This window comes from Cyrtonyx montezumae, unplaced genomic scaffold (genome assembly GCF_038088225.1).
Source record: "Cyrtonyx montezumae isolate F1298 unplaced genomic scaffold, pur_monq_1.0 scaffold_69, whole genome shotgun sequence".
Lineage (NCBI taxonomy): Eukaryota > Metazoa > Chordata > Aves > Galliformes > Odontophoridae > Cyrtonyx > Cyrtonyx montezumae.
In genome coordinates this window covers 256,663-280,508 of record NW_027072077.1, presented here as the reverse complement: position 1 = coordinate 280,508, position 23,846 = coordinate 256,663, and the positions used below count along the sequence as shown (strand labels likewise).

At 58.9% G+C, this 23,846-nt stretch overlaps 2 protein-coding genes across 3 annotated transcripts; one reads left to right on the top strand and one right to left on the bottom strand.

The window, feature by feature from the left end:
- Positions 1-2,116: 2,116 nt before the first annotated feature.
- Positions 2,117-8,936, bottom strand: DOK1 (docking protein 1). Of its 2 annotated transcripts, XM_065750223.1 has the most exons (5): positions 8,849-8,936; positions 8,326-8,628; positions 5,027-5,138; positions 4,714-4,886; positions 2,117-3,595 (listed from the first exon to the last, which is right to left on the bottom strand). In XM_065750223.1, the coding sequence occupies exons 1-5, from the start codon at positions 8,909-8,911 to the stop codon at positions 2,546-2,548; spliced, it is 1,701 nt and encodes a 566-aa protein (XP_065606295.1). In that variant the 5' UTR covers positions 8,912-8,936; the 3' UTR covers positions 2,117-2,545. The 2 variants fall into 2 exon arrangements, with proteins under 2 accessions (XP_065606295.1, XP_065606296.1); XM_065750224.1 differs by lacking the exon at positions 8,326-8,628.
- A 2,630-nt stretch (positions 8,937-11,566) lies between these two features.
- Positions 11,567-23,785, top strand: LOC136057540 (protein O-GlcNAcase-like). The gene is made up of 17 exons (XM_065750267.1): positions 11,567-11,606; positions 14,368-14,419; positions 15,563-15,660; positions 16,063-16,193; positions 16,542-16,713; positions 16,973-17,071; positions 17,209-17,493; positions 17,763-17,888; positions 18,047-18,858; positions 18,930-19,104; positions 19,381-19,437; positions 20,613-20,698; positions 20,901-21,005; positions 22,047-22,138; positions 22,517-22,697; positions 22,770-22,941; positions 23,140-23,785. Exons 1-17 carry the CDS (start codon positions 11,567-11,569, stop codon positions 23,274-23,276), a joined length of 2,820 nt encoding a protein of 939 aa, XP_065606339.1. The 3' UTR covers positions 23,277-23,785.
- The last annotated feature ends 61 nt before the right edge of the window (positions 23,786-23,846 follow it).

Genomic DNA, 23,846 nt, shown 5'->3' with positions numbered 1-23,846 from the left:
GCACCAGGCAGAAGTGAACAAAGCTCCCTGTCCAGGACCATTTCTTCAATGCAAGAAAACAGACAGGCACCGAGAATAAGCCATGCATCTCCAAACACCCCAGCAAAGCAAAGCCTCAAGTCAGGACTGGATGCCAGGATGCTGTTCCCTGGGTATGCAGACTGCATTCAGTCATAGCACTGTCACTCACTGCTCAACACATGGAAATGAGTTGTAAGGACACAGCAGAAGCAAGGCAACAAGAAGCTAAAGAAGGCAGACTGAATAAACCTAATCCAGACAAAATTCAGCAAAATCATCTGCTTCTAAAATTCACTGCAAATGTGTTTTGGCTACAGGAAGGCTATGACCAGCAGCTCACTTGGTATTTGCCTTATTTCTTATGCTTTCTCAAAGCACCTCTGGCACCCCAAACTGCTGCCAGAGAGAAGAAAAGGTGGAGCACAGAGCAGCAGCCTGAGGGAGATGGCAAACCTGGTCTACAAGACTGAACCAGAAAGGGGATTGCTCTCCAGGTCAGCAAGAACCCTCTGTGCTACATGCACTGCAGGCACATGGCAGTGTGTGTAAAGCAAGCAGGACAAATGCAGAAGACAGACGCTGTCTTGTGTGCTTACCTCTTAGTTTTGAGCCAGTTAACGGAGAAAGGATGTCATTGTTGAAGGAATAAGAGCAAATATCCTTTCATCCTACCCAGGAGAAGTGCAGGGCTACAGGGAGAGCACTGCTTCTAGCACAAACACTGGCGCACTTCTTCACTGCCATCCTTTTTAGTGAAAGCTGAGTCAGACATTCTGGAGCCAACTCAATATCCTCAGGCACAGCAACTGCAGTGATGCAGACGTGCAAAGTACCCACCACAGCGTGTAAGGTGGAGTCCAGAGCTCAGCTCCTTGGAGGCTGCATTTCATCATTCAAGTTTTAGAGCCCTATGCTGGAGTCATGAGGAAGGATTACAGGCAGGCAGTCCCCACAGTGCAATACCCACAGCTCTTCCCTGAGTGGGCAGGAAGAGAACTCCTGGGACTTGAAGCACCTGCATGGGGTCACCCCACAGCTGCACACAGGGAGCAGGCATACACTTGTCCTGGGCAGGAACAGCGTCAGCCCCTCTCAGGTACCCAAAACACCATAGAGGCTTTCTCCAGTTTCCCACAGCAAAACCCCAGCAGGGAAGAGAACACAGCACAGGACAACAGCAACAAATTGGTTCAAGTTACAGCTGTACTGTTACAGAAGCTCCTCCTGCAACCCAGACATCACACACCTGGTCAGAGCCCACCCACTGCTTGCTTCCATCTCACCACTTTGGGAGCTTCAGACCTCGCCCCAGCTTGCAGCAATCCAGGAATGAGCTTGGGCTACAGAATTCATGCTTAGCCCATTGCAAAGGAATATTAAGACTTCTGCTTGCCAGCTCACCGTTCTGCTTCCATCTCCACCAGCAGGATGCTGAACCTGCAGAAGCCATCAGCAGCACAAGACAGACTGAGGGACAGGCAGCACCAAGGTGCCTGGCATAGCCCCACACAGAGGAGACAAAATCTCTCAAAACCATTACCGACCCCAAAAGAACAATGTATTTTTTCCCTCTGCAGGTTTCTGGCCAAGTTTAGCAACACAGAAATCATAGCCAAGTTTTTCACCACACCAACAGCACAACCACAATATTTTCCACTAAAGTCAACGGGACTCAGACTGGGCCATCCTCAGCCTTCCGAAAGCACATAAGGATAGAAGGGGAATTAGTAGAGGGGTACATCAGGTTGATCAGTTACAGGTTCTCTGCTTAACAGCCACTGAGCTCCAGCATGGCCCTCAAGCCCTGACAGGGAGAGTCCTGCAGTTTTTCAGGTCATCCCAACATGTCTCGTCCTGATTAGCATTCTGAAGTATCAGCAGCACTGATTCTCACATGCCTCAATCCCTTGGCATCAGGGCATCCTAGCCACTGCTGGAGCTGCCACCCACCATCTCTGTGGTTTCCCCTTAGCTCAGCTGCTCTGGCTTAGACAGCACGAGTTTGAGCACTGCTCTGCAGAGCATCACATACCATGACACTGCACCAGCACCTCCCCAGCTTTGTGACTAGCATGCCACATGCAAACACTTCATCTTGAGGCATACAGATTTTAATATGAAAATAATTTCGTATAAAAATACTTTTCGAGACTGATGGCAAGCAGCTCCCCAGGCACTGCAGTGAGCATCTCAGCCCCGTGTGGCTGGCCCAAAGAGGAAGGCAGAGCACAGCCAAAGCCTCTGGAGTCAAAGCAGCAGGCGCAGTGCAGAGCCCACCCTGATGCCCCACTAGATGTCAGTGAGGCTGGCTCTGGAACCAAGCAGCACCGGCACCAGTGCAGCACTCTGACTCAGGGTGTGTAGACAGCCCCAAGGAGACAAAGCCCCTCAGAGCTGATGAGGGCTCTGCCCCATCCCACACAGCCACCATCCCCATGCTGGGCCATGGAGCACAGCTGCCTGTGCCACTCCTTGTTGGGTTTGGGCCCAAAGTCCCCCCAGGCAGGTGCAGAGCAGCAGCACGTTATATCTCTCCTAGGTCCTCATAGACAGGTGACAAGCTACACTCATCCACACACTGCTCCTTCCTCCCAAGCTGGGCCTTCATCACCTGGCAGTACAGCACCTCTGTGTTGTTGTTGTTGCTGCTGTTCAGGGCAGGTTTGACAGTCACATTCTCAGTAGCAAGATTCCCTCGCCTCCTGCCAAAGTCCTCACTTCTTTCAGCACCTTTATGGATCAACGCTGCCGGGGGCTTGGGCGCAGGCACTGGCTTGGGGCCCTTGGCCTTGAAGGCAGGAACTGAGTAATCATCGGTGCTGGGGTTGTAGGGGTACTCGTAGCCGCTCTTGCCATCGTGGCCCTGCGTGCGCCAGGCCTCACCTATGGGCCGTGCCTCGTCATAGATGCTGGCAGCAGTTGGCAGCACACGGGACGCGCGGCCCTCGGGTTCATCATAGATGTGCTCTTTCCGCACTGGGCCGCAGCCCTCAGCCCGCAACTGCTCACAGCTGCCCGAGAAGGGCACCCGGAGCTTCGCCCCATCCACAGCCTTGCTGTCAACGGGGTCTGCGTACAGCGGGTCCGGCCAGGGTCGGAAACCCTTCACCGAGTCCAGAGGCTCTGAGTAGAGGCTGGAGGGATCCTTGTCTGGCAGGACAGCCCGTGGAGCCTTGGGCAGAGGGGAGCGTGGAGGGGTGCTGGTGACGGGGGGCTTGGCCTGCAGCACAGGCGGCTCCGGCAACATCCGGGTCTTCAACAGCGATATCGCATCTCTCTCCTCTTCTGCAGCAGAAGGCCAAGGTGCCAGCCCTGCCTTAGGTGCTGCAGCATCATCCCCTTCTGTGGGCAGCTCCAGGCTCAGCGAGTCAGCCAGGGCCTGGCGGATCAGCACCACACTGGGGCTGTCAGGTTCCAGCGAGTCACAGCTCTGCTGGTTCTCCTCCACCTGAGCTTTCTGCTCCCGGATGGAGGCTTCCACCAAGCGGAAGATTTCATTGCCCTGCTTGGTCTCGAAGGTGAAGTTCCCTGGTCCAGAATCACAGCGTCTGCCAGCTTCAAAGGAGAACATCACCTGCAAGAGAAGCCAGGAGTCACGTCCTGCTCAACAACACCTGGAGCTATGCGGGCCACACTCCCCTGATGCACACAAGCAAAGCATTTGTCTTGTAAACATCAAAGTACTTTATGTCATTAACAGTAAAGAGAAGCCTTGACCAAGGCTGTGCTACTCAGGCCTGAGCACACTCATGCATAAGTTCCCAGAAGAGGATGCACAGACCCTTCTTGAACCTCACTCCCCAAACCCAGGAGAGACCAAAAGTCTTTCTGATGCTGTCTGGCATGCAGCAGCAGTCTCAGTGGTTGCTGTAAGAGCCCCTGATGACAGACTCCTTTGCATGGGTCAGCTCTGCTAAGCACAAGCACAGCCAACACATCCCCTCCAGGGGACCCAGGAGTGCAGCACCCACTCCTCCAATGACTCAGCACCACTCCTGCCTCTGGCACTGGCATCCTGAGAACAGCTAAGCTTCCACTTGTTTTGGTGAAGTGCCACAGAGCGTGCCACTCGTAAGCTGTAGCTGATGCCATCACTTCTGTAAACAGCTCTGAGAAGGCCACTGTCCCACTTTCTCCCTCCCCAGCACAGCGGGTACAGATTGCAGTCCGTGTAGCAGCAGGACAGATGGGGCACCTGCTGCTGAGGATGCTGGGGAAGCACAGGCCCACGCAGGTCAGCCACGCTGACAGCAGTGTGCCCCATAAGGTGAACACATCCAGAACAAAACAGGTGTCTCAAACAGCTCATCCTGCTCCGAGCTTGATCCCCCAGGAGGAATGGATACATGCTGGGAGCCATCAGGGCGCCGAGCTCTCCCAGCAGCATGGGCTAGGAGTGCTGGGGGAGAGAACAAGGGTGGGCAGTGGCTCCAATGGCATCAGTGGGACTGGGGATCACATGGAGCAGGGCTGTGCAGCTAGGCCCTCTGGAGGGGTGGGCACACTACAGCTCAGGCTCCTGCAGTGACACCACTGGGAGCTGGGGAGACCGAGTCACAGGTGCCCAGGAGATGCTGTTGTGGTCACCGAGGGCTGCAGCACTTGGCAGAGCCCACAGCAGCAATGCCACAGCAGCCACAGACAGCCTGTGGGGCACAAGCAGCACATGTAGCTGCCCATCCACACACCCACCTTGTCCCTGCCGTATCTCCGGAGCAGCCGGTAGGGCCAGATGTAGAGGGTCTCATTGGTCCGTGGGTCCTTCAGGATGAGGCTGTCACGCTCAGCCTTGAGCACATAGGAACCACGCAGCTCGCACCGCTCCGCAGCCTCAGTCCGCTGCACTGTCACCCAGAAGGCATTCACTGCAGGAACAGGGGGTGCTCAGGGGAGGCAGAGAAATCCCACCTCCTGCTCCCAGCGCTGCCCAGCACTGCCTGTAGGAGCCCAGCAAGGGGATGGCAGCAGGGCAGTCCAGGGAAGGGAACGTGGCAGTAGGTCCCACCTTCATCTCTCGAATAGTAGATAGAGTTCACGGCCATCTCCAGGACGGGGGTCTCCCCGCTGCCCTCACCACCATATTGGACCGCCACGGCAGCATTTCTGGGGCCATTCCCCTGATGAGGGAGAGAGGATCAATGCCAGCCCCTCTGCCTGTGCCAGCCCCAAAAGGACCCCTTGGAGTCACTGTCCCCTGTCCCACTGCCCTCCCCAGGAGTCCACACAGCCCCATGCAGCTCAGCCAAGCCCCTTCCCACCCAGTGCCAGTGACCATACCCACCCAGAGTGACAAGGACAGTAACAGACAGGACTGGGTAGGAGGGGCTGCACAGAACTCCTAGCATGTCCCTGGACCCAGTGCATGGGACTGCGAGCAGATCACACAACTGTAAGGATGAAAAACCCCTCTAAGATCATCAAGCTCAACCCCAACTCATCTCCACCACTCCCAATGACCATATCACTCAGTGCTACTTCTCCACACCTCCAGGGACACGACCCCACCACTTCCCTGGGTAGCCTGTCCCAGTGCCTGACCACTCTTTCAAAGAAGAATTTCTTCCTCCTCTCCCAGCAGACCTCCCTCTAGACACTGACACAGTCTCCTCGTGGGTCCCCTGCGCCCATGGCACTGCTGCCCATTTGACTACTGGGGCGGCAAGGGCTTGGTACACAGCTGCCTTGTGCGGAGGCAAAAGCATCCCCACTCCCACACGGATGTGCTTCAGCATGGTTGATACCAGCACCCGAAGCACAGCACTGGCCCGTCTGCTCTCCCAGCCACACAGAAGAGGGGAGGGAGTAGTTTTCATGACCCAGCCACAGCAGCCCATGTCACACTTCTGCACAGCCAAGAAGACAGCGCCAGGATTAGTGCACACACCACAGAGGGAAGTGAGCACTTCTACTTTTAGCACATGCAGAACTGAAAGTGCAACGCAGACACTCTGCCAGAGGCCACATCTCTACAGCAGAGTCCCCTGAAGACCCATGTGGGAGACGCACCCTCGGTGCCCCCAGGGACCCTCCTCTGGGGCAGCCCCATGCAGAACAGAGGCCCACTGATGTTCTGCAATGGCCTTTCCAGTGGATTTTGTGCTCTTGCATGAGGGTCCGAGCTCAGACCAAGCAGGAAACTTTCCCAGGGTCACGTGGCTGGGACTGCAGCACATCTTGCAGAAGGCAAACTGCTGCAGTTTCAGTTTAAAACCAGTCACATGAGCTCCCCAGCAAAAAGTAAGGCCCAAAAAAGGCCATCACGTTCTCTCTGGCTCCTAAACAGGATGCACACTACTAAAACCCAAAATCCAAGAGCAGCAGCTTCTGCTCTCCTGAAGTATCTGACACAGCTGAGCTCAGCCTGCGATTAGGCAGCCGAGAACTTTGCTAGACTGTGCTTACTGTGCTTTCCCTCATCTTCAAATGAAAAAGAATCATAGAATGGTTTGGGTTGGAAGGGACCTTTCAGATCATCGCGTACCAACCCCCTGCTCTAGGCAGGGACCCCTCCCTCTAGAGCAGGTTGCTCACAGCCCAGCCCAGCCTGGCCTTGAGTGCTTTCAGGGAGGGGACATTCACAACCACAGTGGGCAACCTGTTCCAGTGTCTCACCAACCTCACAGAAAGGATTTCTTCCTATTCCCTAGACTAAACCCACCTTCTTTAAGTTTAAAGCCATTCCCCCTCACCCCGTCAATACCTGCCCTTATCAAAAGTCCCTCCCCAGCTCTTCTGTAGGCCCCCTTCAGGTCCTGGAAGGACACTATATGGCTTCCTCAGAGCCTCTTCTTCTCCAAGCTGAAAAGCCCCAGCTCCTTCACTCTGTTCCCAAAGGGGAGGTGCTCCAGATCTCTGATTATCTTCACAGCCCTCCTCTGGACCCGCTCCAACAGCTCCAAGTCCTTCTCGTGTTGAGGGCCACAGAACTGGACGCAGTACCCCAAGTGGGGACTCAGGGGAGCAGAGAAGACGGGCAGAATCACTTCCCTCGCCCTGCTGGGCACACTGCTCCGGATGCAGCCCAGGATATGGCCTTTCATCAGCCAACACCCCCAGATCCTTTTCTTCAGAGCTGCTCTCAAGCCACGCTCTCTCCAACCTGTATCTGTTCTTGGAATTGCCCCAACCTAGGATCTTGAAAGAAATTTAATCTTGCGCTCAAATGATCGCCCCAACCTATTCCCAAGCTGCTCACTTTCTGGACATCAATAAACACAACACAGAATCTCACACTCCAAGCAGATGAGTATAAATTGCAACCAAGAACCTTCAGCTTCTTGCAAAGACCACGTGCTCTTATGCCTTGTGCTTCAGGTCAGGCCTTCAGTACAGCTCCTTGATATCACAGCACCTTGCCAAACTCATCCTTAAGCTGTTGGACAGCTTCTGGAGCCCAAGCATGGAATTGGCAGCTACCAGGTGAACAAAGGCATAAGCACAGCACTGCTGCAAGCAAGTGCTCCCTGCCTTACCACTGCCCCCGTGCTGAAGGCGGGTGCTGGGCTCCCAGCTGAGCACCAGAAGCCCTCTTTAGGACAAGGCCACATTGTCTACGTGACATAGGGCCACACACATTAAATGTCTCCCAGTGCCACACCAGTGCCTCTGGGCTGGGTCAGACACTGGCAGCTGCAGGGAGGTCCTGCAGGGCTGCCCAGCCCTACACACCCAGACTGTGACTGCCAGACACTGCCCAGCACTGAAGAACCCTCCCACCCCAAAAGGAGCACAGGGCACATGTGGGACCAGGCAGGCAGGGACTGCTCTCATAGAGCTGTACAGATGTCCATATCCACAGGCCACCACTGCCCTGTGAAGTGCCTTCACGAGGACACAGCAGACAGCCGACAGCCAGCCTGGGGAAGGGAAGGGAAGCTGGAAGGTGGTGCCATGGGCCATCATTGATGCCGGCAGTGAGGAGCAGCTCCTATGATCGGTGAGGGGCTGCCCTGTCCCCAGAGCTGCTGGTGTTCTCCAGGAGGCCGACAGGTCCCGGAGTCCGGTACTGCACCACACCTCAGGGTTCAGCTTCTGCCTCTCCAGGAAAGGCAAAGTCAGCTGGGCCCAAAGGAAACGCTCCCAGCCCTCACCAGGTGTCTGCAGGGGGTGAGCAGGGCTCCGCGCGGCAGCACGGCGGCAAAGCGGATGGCACAGAGCACAGAGCACAGGCAGGAACCCCTAAGGACAGCGCGCCGAGCAGCCCCGCAGCCCCGCGAGCCCAACGCGGGCAGCGGGCGGGGCCGGAGCCGCTTCGAGGGCCGCCCCGGGAACGCCCGCGGAACCGCCGTCCCCGTCCCCGCTCACCGGGAAGGCGATCTCGCACAGCTTGGCCACCCACTCCTCGCTCTGCTGCGGCTGCTCGGCCGCCAGGAGGTAGCTGCGGCCGCTGGTCTCCAGGCGGAAGGCGGCGGTCCCGGCTCGGGGGCCGTTCTCGGAGGGCGCGGGGGCCACGCTGGTGCAGTCCGCCAGGCGCACCACCGTCTTGTCCAGGCGCCGCGTACCCGAGCGGCCGGCCGGCCCCAGCGCCTCTTTGCAATCGAAGAACTCCAGGCGGGCGACGCCGTGCTGGCTGGCCGGGAACAGCGCGAACCAGCCCCGCTTCCACCGCTGCAAAGCACCGAGTCAGCGCGGAGCCGCCCCGTCCCCGTCCCCGTCCCCGTCCCCGTCCCCGTCCCGTCCCCGTCCCGTCCCGTGGCGGAGCGCGGCCGCCTGAGCAGAGCAATTCCCGGCCCTCACCGCTCGGCAGTGCCCGCGGACGGCTCATCTCGGTCCGGTGCGACCCACGCCCTGGAGACCCCGGACCCCTCCCGCCCCGCGCGGAGCCCACCTTGGTGCCGAACTTGTTGCTGTGCTGCACGAAGAGCGGCCCCTCCTTGGCCGGCGGCTCCATCCCGCGCCGCCGCTCCCCGCGCTTCCGCCGCCGCTCTCGGGCAGAGGGGCGGGGCGGGGCGGGGCGGGGCGGGGCGGGGCGGGGCGGGGCGGGGCGCGCACGTGTCGGGGACGCGCGGGAGGGGCCAAGAGGCGCAATGCGCGTGGACGGCGCGTACGTGGGCGTGTACATGTGTGTGTGTGCGCGTGTGCCTGCGGCTGCATGCGTTGTGTACCCCCACTCGCCGCTGCCGCGCGCTCCGTGCTGACACCGGCGCTGCGCGTGAGTGCCCCGCTCCGTGTTGCGGTGCCGGCAGCGCTCCGGTCCGGAGGGGCTGCGGGAAGACCTCGGGACCGATGGTCCATCGTGGCTGCAGCCTGAACCCTCAGCTGCTGTGCCCCCCCCGTGGCTAGCCCGGCCAGCAGCCTCTCTGGATGCTGAGCGTGCGTGGGGCCACGCCGAGAGTAGCACCGTCCTTAACAGAGCTGGTCTGGGGCTGCGGGGATGCGGCTGAAGATAACCACGGCTGACAGAGCCAGGAGAGCAGCCCTGCGGCGCCTGGATGTGCTTCATGCAGTCACAGAATCGCTGAGGTTGGAGAAGCTGTCCACGATCTCCAGGTCCAACCCCGACCCACTCCACTGTGCCCACTGACCGTGTCCATCAGTGCCACATCTCCAAAGTTCTTGGACACCTCCAAGAAACAGTAACTGCAAATTGTTCCTAGTATCCAACCTGAACTTCCTCTGGTGCTACTCAAGGCCATCATCTCTTGTCCTGCTGCTGTTACCTGAGAAAAGAGGCTGATAACACAATGAAATGCTGCTAACATGAGTGACAGAAGACGATGCTTAGGTAGGATGAAGGAAAATATGAACAGATTGACTGGACTGAAGATAGCTGATTGCGACACAGGGGATGTTAGGGGATGGATAAGTTTTCAGAAAACAGGAAAAAGAAGTGACATGGAGCCTATCTCTGAAAGGGGGGAAACATAGGAAATGGGGACTCAGATGCCACTTAACTCAGCTTCAAAGTATGGGAAAACAAGGGGGAAAAACCCACCAGGTGCTCCTGGAGACGATGGGGAAGGGGGAAACCACAGCAAGCACACACTGGTGGATGCACAGCCCTACCTGACTTCTCTGATGGACACTGTGGGTGAGAGATGTCAGGGACAACTCCTCACCTCTAACATGCTCCAGCTAACCCAGCAGTGTGCTGCTCCCAGCGCTGCCCGAGCTGTGCCTGGTCACTGCAGTCTGCCCAGCCTGGGGCCAACCTGGAGCCCAGCCCGTCCCTGCAGCACAACCCAGCACATGCTTCTGCAGAAGGTGAGCAAGCACGGCCCATGCCCAGCCAGCCCCAGTAGCTGCTGTGTGCTTAAGTAACTCAGCCTGGCAGTGCTGAGCTGGCTTTCCTGCAGCATCGTTGTCTGCCCTGCTGCAGTTTTTATCGATGAGCATAAATCTGGTTATGAACAGCATCATGCTTGTCTGCAGGATGAGACTTCATGTGCCTTGGGTGCTCCTTGCACTGTGCAGCTGTCTGCGTGACATATCACTGAGCTATGGGCACATTTTGGTGGCCCACAGTGCGCAGGCTGTCAGGCTGCTGCTGGTCAGTCACTTGTAAACTCCTCACTCCCTGGATGGCCCAGACATCACCACCTGGCTTCCTAGCACTGCCTGAACCTGCAAGGGGGAGTGGGAGATGCCACAGATCCTGGCTATGTTGGCCTCTGATACTCATTTATCTGATGCAAACCCACGCGGGCAGGTTAGTTGGAAGCTCTACAGCAGCTAGGAGGGCTCCTAGCAGTGCCTGACTGCAGGAGTGCACCAGTGCTTCTCGTGGCTATACCTCTCACGCGAGTGGACCACAGTAACAAAGCCACGCGTGTGCTTCCCACTTTATGAAGCCATGTGGCTCAGAGAGGCCGCAGGACGCAGATCTGCCTCACAATTAGTCTGACAAACAGGAAACGCAGTCAGCAATAGAGCAGCATAGCTCAGTGATGACGAACACACGGTTCCCCATGCACACAGGTACCGGCGTCTGTGCAGCTGCAGGGCAGGGAAGCACTGACGTGGCAGCACTTCTGCAAACCAGAACCTGCGGGACGGAGAGGATCACGAGCCAGACCTGCGTCAGCAGCTCAGCGCAGCGTGACGGAGGCCCGATGTTTGCAAGCGGGTGAATGACGTGCAAGGCACAACAGCCCGACCTCCGTGGACGTGGTGGGTGGGAGAGGCGTCGCTGCCCGCACCGCACGACGGAACCGGCACGGGGAGGGAGCGGGGGCTGCGCCGGGGCCCCGCACGGCAGCGGCTCGGGCTGCTCCTCCCCGGGGACCGCCCCGCAGCCGTCCGAAGCCGCCGGGCCGCGTCAGCGCGGCTCTGCCCGTGGGCGACGGAAGGTCCCCGCCCCGCGCCCGGCCCCTTCGCGGCCCCACCTGCCGGGGCCGCCCATTGCGCTGCGGAGGCCGCGTCTCTGCGGGGCGGGCACGGGGTGTCACTGCGCGGGTCCGTCCGCGCACCCCTCGGCTCCTCCCCGTCCCTCGGCTCTCCTCTCCATCCCTCCCTGCATCCTCCCGCGTATCCCGGTACCTCTCTCCGCACAGCCCCATCCCACCCCGCACCCCTCCGCCCGCCCCACGGCCGTTCCTGCGCGGTCATGGCCGGGCGGCCGCGCTTCCTCTGCGGCGTGGTGGAAGGTAGGTCCTGCCGGTCCCCATGGGGCCGGTGCCTCTCCGGTGCGCTGCAGGGGCTGTGCCAGACAACCGGGAGCGCGCTGCGGCCGGGAGGGGCCGCGGGGACCCGAGCTCACCACGACCCGTATCCCGGGGACGGGGGAGGCAGGACCCAGCCCCCACAGCACTCACTGCGCCCAAGGGCATGGAGCCGGCAGTCCCTGGTGAAGGTTCCCAGCTCTCCCATAGTGCACGGTTGCGCCCCTCAGGTCCGCAGCGCAGCCCCCTCCCGGCATCACGGAGTGGCACAGGGATGCGCTGCTCTGGCTCCAGCACACCGCAGTGTCTCTTTCTCTTATTTGGGCTGGGGCCCAAACCCTGGGGTGTGCTCCTCCTGCCTGCAGCGCAGCGCTGTGTCTGGCGCTGTCAGGGAGAGCTGCTCTCGTAGCAGTCCCGTATAGCTCTGTCCCCCCTCAGCCTCTGACCGTGCATGCAGCACTTCAACTCTGCAGCTGGGCAAGGCCTGGCACCTGCTGGTCAAAAGCACCTCCTCCCTTCCTGGCAGCACATCACCACACTGCAGCCCTCTGCCTGCTGCCTTGCCTAGGAGGAAGCAATAACACTACAAATGAACACAAATCAAATAGAAAGTGCAGGAATGGAGAAGCTGATAGCAAGGAGGAATGAGTCAGACAAGAACAGTCAGTGTAGGAAAGCTGACCTGGAAAATAGAAGGGCAGAGATGCTGTCAGCAGAGCTGCTCCAGGAGCAGATTTCTAGAAAGCAAAGGAGGAAGGGCATCCCTCACCCTGCGGTAGCACTGACACTGGTGGGGGAGCGCTGGTGCTGCGGGCAGGGTGCTGAGCAGGGCAGTGCTGGGCAGGGCCAGGCCAGAGCAGGGACAGCGTGCTCTACACAGGGCCTTGCTCCCTTCTGACACCTGGACACTGCTGGTGGCGGCCAGAGGGCACAGATGGATTTGTGGCTGGGTGACCGAACCCACACCGGGACAGAGTTGGTGGTGGGGAATGGCTGCAGCCTTGGGACTTTGCTTTCCCACATCTCCTACATTCACCAGTGGCCCAGAGGATGGTGAGCAGTGGTGCTGGTTGGATATTGCTGTCATGTTCTGGGCCAAAGGAGAGGCAAGGGGCAAACACACTGCAATGCTCATCACTGCTCATCTGTCCCTAAAAGAGAAGAGCACGTGTATCCTTCCTATGGAGATGCCACCCCGGGAGCTGACAGGATTTTATTGATACAGTTTAATCCATTTATCTGGACAGAATACACTTTTTCAGCTGTGCTGCTGCTGGTGTGGGATGTGTACAAGATGAGTATCGCATCTGTGAGGCAGTGTCAGCTCACAGTGAAATGCAAGTGAGGCCTTTGCAGGCAAAGGCTGTGCAGATCCCCAGGGCCTCCAAAGCTGTGGGCTGGGTAGGGCTTCCCATGGGCTGGGGAAGTATGGCCAAAGAGCCATTTCTTGCTAAACTTCACCTGCGTGCCTCTTTAAGAAGCAGTCACATTTGTGCCTCCCTAGAGCATGTTCCTGCTTGTTCCCCCATTGTTCCCAGGTGAACTTGCTCTCCTCTGGTATTTTTACCCACTGGCTTTGCAAGCAGCTCTGCAGCTCCCAGATCTTCCTCAAGCAGAAGTAGGAAGGCCCTATCCCTGTCAGTGGTCCCAATGGGGAGTGGTGCTGCAGGACCAGCAGTGCCCCCTCACTGCACCCAGTGCTGGGCCAGGCCAGGCCGGGTGGACATGGGGCAGGCTGTGGTGCTGCAGCCTCCAGCTTGTGTCTCACACTGGTGCCCAGCAGCCTCTCAGACCTGCAAGTGGCAGAACTGGAGATGCTCGGAGGCACCATGGAGCTTGCTGACTCCAGATCTCTATTTCCTACATTTAGTTTTGTTATGTGAGCCAGCAGAAGGGCAATGCCCTGGCTCACTGGTGAGCATTCCTGACAGCAGTCAGCCCGAGGGCTGCTCCGTGGTGTGCTCTCCTTGCTGGGATTTTCCTTTACAGGCTCAAAGGGGCCGCGTTCTCCAGTGGAGGCCACACAGGGTCAGTGAGAAATAGCCTGTGGCATCATGGGTGTCCCCACAGATGGTGTGCTCCTGTTCAGAGTGGCTGGTAGAGACGCTGTCTCATCCTGGACTCAGCTGGGATGGAGTTATTTCCTTCCTAGTAGTGGCGTGATGCTGTGCTTTGGGTTTAGAATGAGGATAATGCTGATAACACAGTGCTTCAGTTGTTGCTGAGCAGCACACAGACCGAGTTAAGGACTCTCAGTGAGGGGCTGGGGGCCGTAGGGACATGGGAGGGGGCACAGCCAGGACAGCTGCTCTCACCTTCCCAAAGGGACACCCCATACTATGGGGCACTGTGCTGTACGATGGAACCAGGTGAGTTGGCTGGGGATAGCTGCAGTGGGTGAGGAGCAATTGCTTTACACATCACTGTTTTTGTGTATTCTTTTATTATTATTTCATCATTCCTCCTTCCTTTTCTGCCTTACATACCTTTATCTCAACCCACAATTTTTACTGTTTTTCTTTTTTTTCCCCCAGTTCTCTCCCCATCCCTTTGCTGAGTGGTGCGTGGCTTCCTGCCGGGTTCAACCACGACATGCCTCCAAGTGCTGCCCCACTGTAGTTAGGGTGTGCATCTTCTGGGTGTGCAATGTCAGTGCATTTCAGTTGTAGTTTGAGTAGCTGCAGAGTTTAAAGGCAGAGAGAGCATCTTCTATTGCCCCTCTTTTTACCTGCTTTTCCCTTTACAGGTTTCTATGGGAGGCCATGGTCCATGGAGCAGAGGAAACTTCTCTTCAGATGGCAAGTATCCCAAATGTTGCTCTCTGGGGTCACTGGGCAAGTAGACAAGGTGGAATCCAACACTGCATGTCGGTCCCCGCTGCTCCTAGGGCCGGAAAAGGGGGAAAAGCCGCTGTCCCACCCCGCGATGAGGTGCGGTGACCGTGGGATGGGTGGGTGATGGATGGACGGGTACGAGGAGCCCACCGGCGCCGGCGGTGCCGCCCGTGCCCAGCAGATGGTGCTGGGGCTCTGCAGCGCAGCTGGCAGCCGGGCCGGGGCTGCGGGAGGGGCAGCGCTCCGACGGCGGCACGCGGGGGGGGGTGCGAGAGGCCGTGTGGGATCGTGGCCGTGGGAGCAGCATGCTGTGCTGCTGTGGATGCGACGGAGGGTCCGCGGGCTGTGAATTGGTCGCTGTGTGCTGTGCTCGGAGGGGAGATGTGCTGATAATGGGACGGCACTGGTGGAGGCGTGGGCAGTCACGAGTGCAGGGACAGTTGTAGGGGAACCAGAGATGTGAACACAGAAAAATATGACCTAGAATGTCGAAACTTGCAACTGTGAGAGATGTGTTTGAAGTGATATTGGAAGTGAGCAGATCTGGTGGTGGCCCAGTCAGATTGGTGTGCATGTTCACACATGTGAGCGGTGTTCACCTCTACTTTCCTTCTCTGGGAAGAAAGGAGATGAGGTGCTTGTGTCATGCAGCCGTGGCAGTCTGTTCACCATAGGAAAGTGTAAAGCACCATCTACGTTGGAGGACAAATGAAACAAATGAATAAAGCAGATGGCATTCATACAGGAGTGCTGAAAGAACTGTCTGGAGAAGTGTCTGTCCTGTTCTGATAATTTCCAGTGAGCGCTGGATTGCTGTGCAGATTCCAGACAGAACTGTGCTTTCTGATGGCAGAGAGAGGGCCTTATGATGGCATGGCCTCATTTCCCAGAACAGACAGGCCCTGGTTTAGCTCAGACCTGCTCTCCTTCAGCTCCAACTGCAGCACAGCATCCTGAGAGCTGAGGATGGGCTGTGGCTGCACAGTGAGGGCTGTGAGCGGAGGCTGTGAGCCTGCAGGCACAGTGAGGGGGCTTGCATACCCGCCTGCAAACTGCCTTGTGAAGGGTACATCTGCAGCCTGGAGTGACGCCTTGTCCTTGCTGCAGGCTGAAGCGCTGGGGGCTGAACTGCTACATGTACGCACCCAAGGACGAGCTGAAGCACCGGCTGCTCTGGCGAGAGCCTTACACAGAACATGAGGCAGGTAGTGGCTCTGCTGGGCCCCAGCGTGGGGGGCTACAGTCATTCTGGTCCCATCTCTCTGCACCTCAGCCACGGTCAGGCTGCAGCTGTGCTTCCCCTGGCAGTCCTGCACAGTGTGGGAGCCCCAGACCCCCCCCATCACACATTCTCCCCATGGACCCTAACAGCTACAGAGCTCCCATGTGTATTGCTGGCAATATGCTGCAGTGCTGGGGCACTTAGGGAGACCTAGAGTGCCTAGACCCTTAGGGAGGGTCCTCTGTATCTCAGGGCCCAGGCACCACCTCCCCAGAGCCATCCTTTCCCTCTGATCCCTCAGCTCTTCCCTTAAGGCCTCAGCAGTTCCCCCTCTGCCCCTCCTGCACCTTCAAGATCTCACTGAATCCCTCTGCTCTGTCCCCAGCCGAGATGCTGTCTCTCATCAAAGCTGCCCAGGAGCACAGTGTGGAGTTCATTTTTGCCATTTCTGCCGGCCAGGACATTGTGTTCTCAAGTGCTGGGGACAGGCTCCTGCTGCAGCAAAAACTCAGGCAGGTACCGTGGGCCATTCCTTCACCCTGCAGCTCCTGGCAAGGGGCACAGGTGCTCACGTGCAGCCCTATGCCCACACAAAACATCTGTGTGGGGCTGTGAGCTCCTCCTGCTCCCAGGGTGGCTCTGGATGCCTCATGCAGCCACATTTCTGGTCAGGGCAGCAGAGCCAGGGACTGGGGCTGCCCCAATGCCTGTGGGCAGCTCTTTGGGAGCTGCAGAGAGGGACCAGCCCCAGCCTGCCGGGTACCACAGGGATGTGGGCATCATCTGTCGGGGTGCTGCAGTGCTCTGCTGTCCCTGCCTGGAGCTTCTGCTGCTTCCCTCCTAATGCATGTCCTGTGTCTGCAGGTGGCTGCCATGGGATGCAGTGCCTTCGCACTGCTTTTCGACGACATTGACCCCTGCATGTGCTGTGCTGACAGAGATGTCTTCCCCTCCCTGGCACAGGCTCAGGCCTCTGTGGCCAATGAGGTGTACCGGGAGCTGGGCCTGCCTCCCACCTTCCTCTTCTGCCCCACAGGTACTCCCCCAGCTATGGGTGCTTGGCAGCCACAGTGTGCTCACTATGCTGCTCCCAGCACTTCTTTCCCCTGCATACTGACTGTCCTGGCAGTCTGTGGGCTCCACCATGTTGTGGGACAGCCATGGAGACCTCAGGGTGGGGACAGGAGCAGGCTGTGGGGCAGACAGCAGTAGGCTGTGAGGGGTAGTGACATGTCCCCTGCCCAGCTCCTCCCCACATCCCTGCCTGCTGCAACTGGTGTCTGCTGTCTCTGCAGAGTACTGCAGCTCACTCTGCTCCCCCAGCCCTGCTAAGTCCTGTTACCTGCAGACCCTCGGCCGGGAGCTGCTCCCAGAGATCGGAGTCATCTGGACAGGTGGGTGCCCTGCTCATCTCGATGGGTGCATGCAGCTCTGCACTTGGTGCCCAGGTATGCACATGCAGCAGTGGTGCTGTGTGTGAGTGATGTGCATACCTGCACATCACACACATAGTTGTTCCTTGATGCTCTAGGCCCAAAGGTGGTGTCCCAGGAGCTCTCGGTTGCATTGGTGGAGGAGGTGGAGCATGTCCTGCAGCGTCGCCTCCTCATTTGGGACAACCTCTTTGCCAATGACTATGACTGCCGACGTGTCTTCCTGGGCCCCTACACGGGCCGTGCCCCTGGCCTCATGCCCCAGCTCTGTGGGCTGCTCCTCAACCCCAACTGCGAGCTCCAGGCCAATTTTGTCCCCATCCACACTCTGGGCAGCTGGTTCCGCAGTGAACTGTGGGACTATGCCCACACCGACAGCACAGGTACGTGGCCCCATGCCCCCAGGACACTCCATGCAGGGGGCACCACAGCCACAGTGAGGTAGTGTGCCGGGGATAGGACCCAGGCTGGCTCTGCCCAGCTCCGCCATAGCCCTGCAGCCCCCCTGCCCACCAGCCTGGGAGAGGTGACCCTCCATGTTCTGAACATGGAGTCCCTCCCAAGTAGTGGACTGCCCTTCATCAGTGTCATGTGGGATAGCTTGGTAAAGCACCACGTGAGACTGCCCAGCCTGATGAGCTCTGTTCCTTAGGGATAGAGGCTCCAGCAGAGCCAGGGGACAGCCAGGGCATGCAGGAGGGTTACAACCCCCAGAAGGCTCTGGAGCTGGCGCTGCTCGACTGGGTGGCCGAGATAAAGCAGCAGGTGCTGGAGGCAGGTAGGTGAACCGGTGCTGCGCAGCATCTATCAGCCCCGAGCATGGTCTGGGTCTGCTGGGAGCTCTGTGGGCTGAGAGGGCTGCAATGGGGTTCCTTCTCCGCACAGCCATCCTGGTGCAGGTGCTAGTGGGGCTGCCACTTTGCTCTTTCTTGCCAGGAGGAAGGACTCCTCTGCACCCCAGCAGCGGCTGCGAGGAAGGAACAGGGCTGCATCCTGGCACAGCAGGAAGGCAGGAGGCCCTGCCTGGCCCCCACCCTTGTGATGCTGCTCCCAGTGGGGCAGACCAGCACGAACCTGAACCCTGTGACATGACAGCAGGGAACAGAAAGAGGAAGGCAACCTCAGCCCCTGAGGGCAATGGGAGCAGGGCCTCCATTGTTGTCCTGCAGAGGGACCAGCTCACTTCAGGTAGCAGAGCAAGCTGTGAGCCCTCCTCTGCTCTGCCTATCACAGCAGGGAGTGATAGGTCTGCAGGAACTCCTGTGACTGATGAGACCCTCCACAGCCAGGGGACACCAATGTGCTGCAGCAGTGGGGCCAGCACCAGCCAAAACACTGCCCTGGACACTAGTGATGCCAGGGGAGGGGCCAGCAGCCCTCCTGACAGTCCCCAGCCTGGGGCCAGCACTGCTGGTGTGCTCCAGATACCTGCAGGGTCTAGGGCTGGGCCCAGCCCTGGCCCCATCTCACAGCTTGTTGATGAGGTGACCGCCAGCCCTGTCCCCACAGCACTGCTCGCTAATGGGACTGCTGTCAGCCCTGTCCCCACTGTACCGCTGATCTCAGAGGAGGACAGGTCTGACTCCAGCGCCCCGCTGACCGTGGAGGAGGTGCGGATGCTGGTGGAGCTCTTCTACCTGCCCTACCATCACGGGCCACAGGCGCAGCACCTCTTGGAAGACCTTCAGTGGCTCCGGGCCAACAGTCCCAGCATGGGTGTCCCCACCAGATCGCCGAACCCCAGTGTGGTGAGGCTGATGGGGGCACTGCCGTGGGAGCGGTCCCTCTGCAGCTGCTCTGACACCGGCTGTGTCTGCAGGTTGCACAGTGGCGTGGTCGTGCCCGCTCCTTCCAGCAGCTCTGTGCCCAGACGTGCTGCCTGCACAGCCGCTTTGTCTGCAGCGCGGGGCAGGCGCTGCTCTACGACCTCCACCCCTACCTGTGGGACGTGCGCAACCTGCTGCTGGCCGCCAGCGCCTTTGTGCTGTGGCTGGGTATGTGCATGAGGGCACCGTGGGGGATGGTGCCCATACCTGGGCAAACCCATCCTGGCTTCCAAAGGGACTGTGAGGGCACAGTGGCACAGACAGAGCACCTTGATCTCGCTTTGTGCTTCCACCTGAAGAGGTGGAAGTGCCTGGGGGCCCTCCCAGCAGTCTGAGTCCTGGGATCTGGCCAGGATGCCAGGGTCTCTGGTGGGAGTGTTTCCCTTTGACACCCTTCCTGTGTGCTACCCGTGCCCTGTGCTCACCAGTGCACCTCCCTTGCAGATGGCCACTTCCTGTATGACCCTGACCACAAGGGCACCTGGGGAGGCTGCTTTGGCTGTAAGTATGGCAGTGTCTTTTTCTCCTCCCTCCCTCCTCAAAGTGCCGCTGCCCTCTGGTGCTCACGATGGGGCTGCCCTTCCCCACATGCTTCCTGCTGGTGTGAAGGGCCTGGGAAGGCTGGCACCTTGCACATCCTTTTGTGCTGAGGGTATGACTGCTGCGGAGAGCACAGTGGGCTCAGGACATCATTGGTGCAGGGCCCAGGAGGCTTCGTCCTGCCTAGCGGAGCGGATGAAGGCTCTGTTCTGCAGCCAGATGTGGGTTATAGGCTCTCTGCAAGGCAGTGAAATCATTGCCCTTGGCATCCCAGCCCTGCATCTCTGCATCCGTCGGCTCAGCAGTGTCCCAGTGCTGCACACCCTCCACACCACACGGGTGTCTGAGCCCCTGCCCTGCACCCACACCATCAGCGGGGAGCGGGAGTCTGGTGGAGTCCCTGTGCCTCTAAGAAGTACCTCATGGCATGACTCCCAGCTCAGTGGTTTGTGAGCAGCTGTTACCTCTGGAGCACCATCCCTGCGGATGGCTCCTGATCTGCTCAGGAGGGAGAAGCCACTGAAGGAGAACTGAAGTGAAGCAGCCTTGAGGGGAGGCAGTGTCATACATCAGGGAGGGGACACACATTGGAGCAGCACTTCACTGTCTGTTGTGGTTTAGAGGGAATGTCTATTCCTAGGACAGTTTCTCAGCCTTTTTTATCCAAGGAACGTCTCTGTGGTAAGAGGGATGCATGGAAGTTCTTTACCATGAGAGTGGTGAGACACTGGAACAAGAGAAGCTGTGCTCGGTTGGGTGGGGATTTTGGCAACATGATCTAATGGAAGATGTCCCAGCTGATGGCAGGGGTTGGGACTAAATGATCTTTAGAATCCCTTCCAATCCCAAAAATTCTGATGCTGTGGGCCAGTAATGGAGAGCAGTAATGACAAAAATGAGGATGGATTTTGAATGTCTGTGCATCACCTTGGGAGCCTCCATCCCTCTGAAGGAGTTCCAAATTTGATGTAAAATACGGCTGTGATGTGCTGCATCTGTGGGGAAGCAGCGATGGTGTGAAGGTGTCCGAGCAGACGTGGATGGCTGGGCTGCAAAGCAGTGTGCTGGGCTCTGTTCTGGGCTGCAGCTTTCTGGCTGTGCCAGGAGCTGTCTCATCTGTCTCCTGCTGCCTGCAGGGTGCCAGAGCATCGCTGCTCCGCTCTTCCCAGCGGAGGACGCCGAGCCCTGGGTGCACCGTGGGGGCCTCTTTGGAGAGCTGCAGGTGAGATCAGGGCCCTCGGTACTGGGGGCTGGAGGAGCCCTTGGGAAGCCATGACCGCTGCTGTTCCTGCCTTGCCATCATGTTCCTGCATGCTCGGGGGGCAGAGCTGCTTGTGTGCTGGGGCCTGGGGGGGAACATGGGGACATTCCTCCTGATGCCCTGGGGCAGGACAAGCTGCTCCTTGACAGACTGCCTCCTCCAGGCGCTGCTGCCCGTGGGGAACAGCTGTGACCTCTTTTGCCACCCACCTCCGCTCTTCCCATCCCGACAGCTGTACCTCCTGCGACCGCTGCTGCCTCGGGACAAGGTGAGATGGGACGTGCTGCCCCGCAGCCCCTCCTGCCCCTCACCCCGCGGCCCTCCCTGCATGGCATCAGAAGAGAAGCACATATCGACAACCAACTGCAGGGCTGAGGTCACAGCACGGGACAATGGCAGTGGGAAGCAAACCCCAGGGTCGGGCCAGTGTGGGTTATCTGCACAGGGCTGTGTCCCACGGGATGCAGCCTGCAGCAGTCACCCTGCTGCATCTGCTCTGCTTCCCTGCCACGCTAAAAACTGCTAACACTGCGAATCCAGCAGCATGGGCACAGCACACACATCTCTGCTGAGCACTGTACAGCTTGGGGTTTGTACATGACGGAGGAGGAGTTGCAGGCACATGAGAGCAGATTATAATGTCAGACTGTGACTGCCAGTACTTCCCAGTGCAAGAGCTTGTTTTCAATTGCTGGTTGTCGGATTACATCTGAATGTGTCTTTCCATAGAAACTTTGTGTGAAAAACTCGGCCGAGTGCTTCGGGCAGCGCTGGGAGCAGAGCTCTGCAGTGCCTCCCTCTGCCCCTGCTGCTCCCCGAGCCTTCCTCTGAGAAAAACATGTTCCCACCAGGATGTCCTTTGTGCTGACCCTGTGAGCTCTGATGTGACCAAGGCAGGAATTTATGAGAGGTTTCCCCTTCGCACATGCTCCATGGAGAGCGTGTTTTGCTGCTGTTCGGCCCCTCTGAGCATGCTCTGGGCTGGGCTGAGCAGCATTTTCTCAGGATCTGCTGCTAGGGGGTGCCTGACTGGAATGGCAATGTCTCGTTTTAAAGCACGCTGTGCTGCAGTAGCAGGACACAGCACACAATGGCTGCATGCATTGCACTGCTCAGCACCAGTGCCCCAGGCACCACAGCACCCACCTGCCCTAGTGCTGAGGGCTGTGGCTGTGGTCACGGTCTCTCTTTGGGGACATTTCAGGCAGCTGTGAGTGCATCATGCTCCAAAGGGGCTGTGGCAGAGCAGCGGGAGCTGGGAAGCAGCAGTGGGGCTGGACTGGGGCTGAGCTGGGTTGGGTTCTTCCAGGGAGAGCTGTACCAAATGTGCCAGGAGGGTCTGGATGTTGAGCCCAGCACTGTGGAGGTCCTTGCAGCCCACCCCGACCTGCTGGGTGACAGGTGAGACCCAAACCATGGGGACCTCCTGGATGCGTGCCTGGGCAGCGTGGCAGCAGCCAGACAGGGCCCTCCTCTCGTCCCTGCAGGGAGCAACTCTGCCTCTGCCATGGTCACTGTGGGCCCGTGATGCTGAATGTGGGGCAGGGAGGGTGCATCCAGTGGGGTCCTGGTAGCTGCCATGGGAATGAAGATGCTCTGTCTCCACTGGTCGCTGTAGGGGCTGCAGTGCTTGCGCTCATTGGGGGCATCTTTAGGGTCTCAGTGGGTTGGGGAAGGACACTTGGTGCTGTGTTCCAGGAGCAGAGGCAGCCATCAGCTCAGTGCTCCCTCTGCGCTGGGCTTGGCCCCAGCTCAGCAGTGCCCTGCTCTGCCTGGCAGGGTGCTGGGCAGCTTCCTCAGCCTCAGCCCTGAGTACACCTTCGTGCTGGAGGATGAGAGCGGCCCCTGTGGCTATGCGGCCGGAGCACTTTGTGCTGAAGGATTCCTGCAAGAGCGCGACAGCAGCTGGCTGCCAGCCATGCAGCGCAGGTACCCCCAGGAGCTGGGGGTCCTGGGGCAGGTGAGGGAGCGCCTGTGGTGCTGGGATGGGGTTGGGGAGGGAGGGTTCTCTCACTGTTTGTGTCGCCCGCAGGGTGTCCTGGAAGAAGCCCTGCTCTTCTTCCACACAAAGCCGGTGTCTGTGCCGCTGCCCGTGCTGCGACGCTTCCCCTCCCTGGTGCAGCTGGGCATGGCCCCGCGGGTGCAGGACGTGGGTGCTGGCTGCAGCCTGGCTGTCAGCCTGCTGAGTGCACTCAGAGCCAACGGTGAGCTCCGTGCTGGTGGGGCTGAAGAACCTCTGACCCCCCCAACCACACCCTGACTGCTCCCTGCCCACCTCAGAGCCAAGGCAGCCCTCACTGGGGCTCCTCGCCTGTATCCTGACTCTGCTCCCAGCACCGTGAGCTATCACAAGGGGACAGAAGGGCCCCAGACCATGGACTGAGCTCTCCGTTCCCTTGCAGGCTCCCGGGGAGTGTTTTGCCAAGTCAGTGCTGCAGACCACCGGCAGCTGAGTTTCTACAGCAAGTTGGGCTTTGTTGCACTGCCCATGCCCTGGCCCAGCTCCCCTGGCACGCGGCTCCTGGGGCGTCTCCTCTGAGCGAGAATTGGGGCAGGCATGGGGCAGCACCACGGGACCCCATCCTACACAAGGTCGGCTGCATGGATGGATGGATTGCAAGCACTGAGCTTCTTGGGCAGGGCAGGGATACGGGAGTGTGACCCAGGGGTGAGCAAAGTGCTCGGGGGTGTGTGCAGGGCACCAGGCTGTGGGGGTCTTTGGCAAGAGAGAGGGATTTCTGCCCTTTCAGGAAATATGAGCACTGAGGACCTCCACTCTTGTTGGCTGAGCAGCCTGCAGCTATGCAGGACTTGCCTGTGCTGTGCAGAGCTCCCACCCCACAAGTGTGGGGTGCCCGTGCTGTGGGTGGGGCTGCCCAGCTCCCCGTGCTGGTGTGGACCCGGGTTGGGAGGCTGTGGCTGGGGCTGGTTCTGAGCACCCAGGAGCTGCCTGTCTGTGAACTGAGCTTGTACGGGGCACAATGAGGCAGACCCCATTCTGCTGCCCTAGGACTGAAGGAAGTGCTGTCCTCGGTAATAAAGCATTTGCTGGTCTCACTGTTGTAGGTCATCTCTCGAGGAAAGCATTGGGATACCACTGATTCCCTCC

Excerpts from the sequence above, each read along its gene's own strand:
- DOK1 (XM_065750223.1), bottom strand. The coding sequence starts at position 8,911 with ATGGAGCCGCCGGCCAAGGAGGGGCCGCTCTTCGTGCAGCACAGCAAC. Across the intron at positions 8,629-8,848 it reads GCAACAAGTTCGGCACCAAG|CGGTGGAAGCGGGGCTGGTT; the intron begins GTGGGCTCCGCG and ends GGTGCTTTGCAG. Across the intron at positions 3,596-4,713 it reads GGAGATACGGCAGGGACAAG|GTGATGTTCTCCTTTGAAGC; the intron begins GTGGGTGTGTGG and ends CTTCTCTTGCAG.
- LOC136057540 (XM_065750267.1), top strand. The coding sequence starts at position 11,567 with ATGGCCGGGCGGCCGCGCTTCCTCTGCGGCGTGGTGGAAG. Across the intron at positions 14,420-15,562 it reads AGGAAACTTCTCTTCAGATG|GCTGAAGCGCTGGGGGCTGA; the intron begins GCAAGTATCCCA and ends TCCTTGCTGCAG. Across the intron at positions 21,006-22,046 it reads CGCTGCTGCCTCGGGACAAG|GGAGAGCTGTACCAAATGTG; the intron begins GTGAGATGGGAC and ends GGGTTCTTCCAG.